Source organism: Dipodomys ordii, unplaced genomic scaffold (assembly GCF_000151885.1).
Source record: "Dipodomys ordii isolate 6190 unplaced genomic scaffold, Dord_2.0 Scaffold27, whole genome shotgun sequence".
Classification (NCBI taxonomy): domain Eukaryota; kingdom Metazoa; phylum Chordata; class Mammalia; order Rodentia; family Heteromyidae; genus Dipodomys; species Dipodomys ordii.
This window is the reverse complement of record NW_012267243.1, coordinates 19,272,686-19,275,150: the sequence shown is the minus strand read 5'-3', so window position 1 is coordinate 19,275,150 and position 2,465 is coordinate 19,272,686. Positions and strand designations below refer to the sequence as shown.

At 63.0% G+C, this 2,465-nt stretch overlaps 1 protein-coding gene across 1 annotated transcript in view; it reads left to right on the top strand.

The window, feature by feature from the left end:
• The window catches only part of Obscn (obscurin, cytoskeletal calmodulin and titin-interacting RhoGEF), a 148,191-nt gene that overhangs the window by 16,781 nt on the left and 128,945 nt on the right, over positions 1-2,465 (top strand). The window contains 4 exon segments of the mRNA XM_013015573.1: positions 34-303; positions 674-934; positions 1,307-1,615; positions 2,021-2,287. Of these exon segments, the coding sequence (XP_012871027.1) occupies positions 34-303; positions 674-934; positions 1,307-1,615; positions 2,021-2,287 (1,107 nt within the window).

Below are 2,465 nucleotides of genomic sequence, written 5' to 3'. Positions count from 1 at the left end.
TGCCCCCGACCCTCACTCCCCCTGTCCCCACAGAGCCTGCTGTGCCCTTCAGAACGCGGCTGCAGGACGTGGAGGTGCGGGAGAAGGAGTCGGCCACGTTCCGGTGCGAGGTAGCGGAGCCAGCGGTGGAGGCTGCGTGGTTCAAGGAGGAGACGCGGCTGTGGGCGAGCGACAAGTACGGCATCGAGGCGGAGGGCGCCGAGCGCCGGCTGACCGTGCGCCACGTCTGTGCCGACGACGACGCCGTGTATGTCTGCGAGACCGCCGAGGGCAGCCGCACCGTGGCCGAGCTCGCCGTCCAAGGCATGCATGCGGGGCGAGGGTGTCCTGTGTGTGTTTGGGACAGGGTGGGGGTGCTGACGGGGGAGCAGAAGGATGGATGTGAGGGAGGAGTGTCAGGGGAGGGTGGAGGAGGGAGGAGTGAGAGGAGTTGGGGGGAGGGGGGAGTGGGGAAGGTGGTGTGGGGAGGAGCAGGCTGCTGGAAACTTGGTGCTGAGGCCTTCGGAGGCCTGGGCAGGGAGATGGGTCAGACAGGAGTTGGCAGGAGCGCGTGCAGGGAGAGCAGGCTGGGCTGGGGAGGTGAGGCAGGAGGTGGGACAGGGATGAGGGAGGGGAGCAGTGAGGGGTGCATGTGAGACCAAGTCTGATGGGCTCTGGGGTCCCTCCACCCCAGGGAACTTGACCCGAAAGCTACCTCGGAAGACAGCGGTGCGAGTGGGGGACACAGCCGTGTTCTGGGTGGAGCTGGCGGTCCCCGAGGGTCCTGTCCGTTGGCTTCGAAACCAAGAAGAGATGGCGGCCGGGGGCCGGGTGGCCATCACCGCAGAAGGCACCTGCCACACGCTGACCATCTTCCAGTGCAGTCTGGAGGATGCTGGGGAGGTGGCCTTCGTGGCTGGCCACTGCCGAACGTCTACCCAGTTCTGTGTGTCTGGTAAGGGCCTCAGGAGCAGTCTTCAGGCAGATCTCTCCCCTAGGGTGCCACCTTTCAGTCCATGGGCAAGGCCGGCCTTGTCCTCCACAAGTGCTGTGGGCTCCAGCCTGTGGCGGGGCGGGTGGCAGGAAGGCACAGATAGTTCATCATCTCTGAACTCCTCTGTCAGGCTGGGGCATTTCCACAGCAGCCAATTGTCTATAAGTCTGGGGTGGGGGCTGCTGAGCCTACAGTCTCTCTGATGCTACCAGAGCAGTATCCCCAGGAGGGAAGAAGTTCTGTGACTCACTTTCTGTCTAGGGCTTGGGCAGGGATGCTCAGTGATTCCCACCCATTGCCTTTCTTGGTGATCTCTATCCGTCCTCCTTCCAGCCCCCAGAAGGCCACCCTTGTACCCCCCTGCTGACCCTGTGGTGAAGGCCAGGACGGAGAGTTCTGTGACCCTCAGCTGGTCCCCGCCATCCCAGGGGGACCGCCCTGTCACCATTGATGGTTACCTGGTGGAGAAGAGGCGGCTTGGTGCTTATGCCTGGAGTCGATGCCACCAGAGCGAGTGGGTGGCCCTGCTGGAGTTTACTGTTACTGGTGTGGCTGAAGAGGGGGACTTCCAGTTCCGAGTGTCGGCCATCAACAACTTTGGCCAGAGTCCCTACCTTGAGTTTCCAGGGACCATCCACCTGGGTGAGCAGGGCTGCCTGGTAACTCCACAGGTGTCACCATGCACAGAAGCAAGGCCTGGCCGCCAGCGAGGCCAGGATGATCTTACCATGACTTTTTTTGGGGTGGCGCAGTGGGACTGCCCCAGTCAGTCCCTCTGAAGCTGTTTGTCTCCATCAGCCCTATGGGGTGAGGTGGGTAAGGCTTCGGCTGCCTCACCCAGGAAGGGTGTTGGGAAGTGGTGGGACTGGTAGGGGCTGTGCAGTAGCTGTCCCTGTCTGTCATGAGCCTGACTTGTGCTCATGGTCCTTGTGTGCATGTGGGCGGGGCTTTTTGGAGCAGGGGACATTTGGGCTCCATAGGAAGAGGACGAAAAGGCAGAGACTGCCCCGTGTCCTGGCTCCGCTCTTAAAGCCACCTACCTTACAGTCCCTCAGCTGGCTGTGAGGACACCGCTGAAGGCCCTGGAAGCAGTGGAGGGTGGCGAGGTCACCTTCTCCGTGGACCTCACAGTGGCCTCTTCCGGTGAGTGGTTCCTGGATGGGAAGGTCCTGAAGGCCAGTAGCGTGTACGTGATCCGCCGTGACCGCACCCAGCACACGCTGACCATCCGAGAGGTGCCTGCCAGCCTGCATGGGGCGCAGCTGAAGTTTGTGGCCGATGGCATTGAGAGCAGCATTCGGATGGAGGTCCGAGGTAGGCCGCGACCCCGAGCCCCCATTCCTCGGAAGGGGGTGGAGGTCTGGTGGGTGTCTTGGGGGAGGGTTGGCCCTCCAGCATTCGGATGGAGGTCCGAGGTAGGCCGCGACCCCGAGCCCCCATTCCTCGGAAGGGGGTGGAGGTCTGGTGGGTGTCTTGGGGGAGGGTCGGCCCT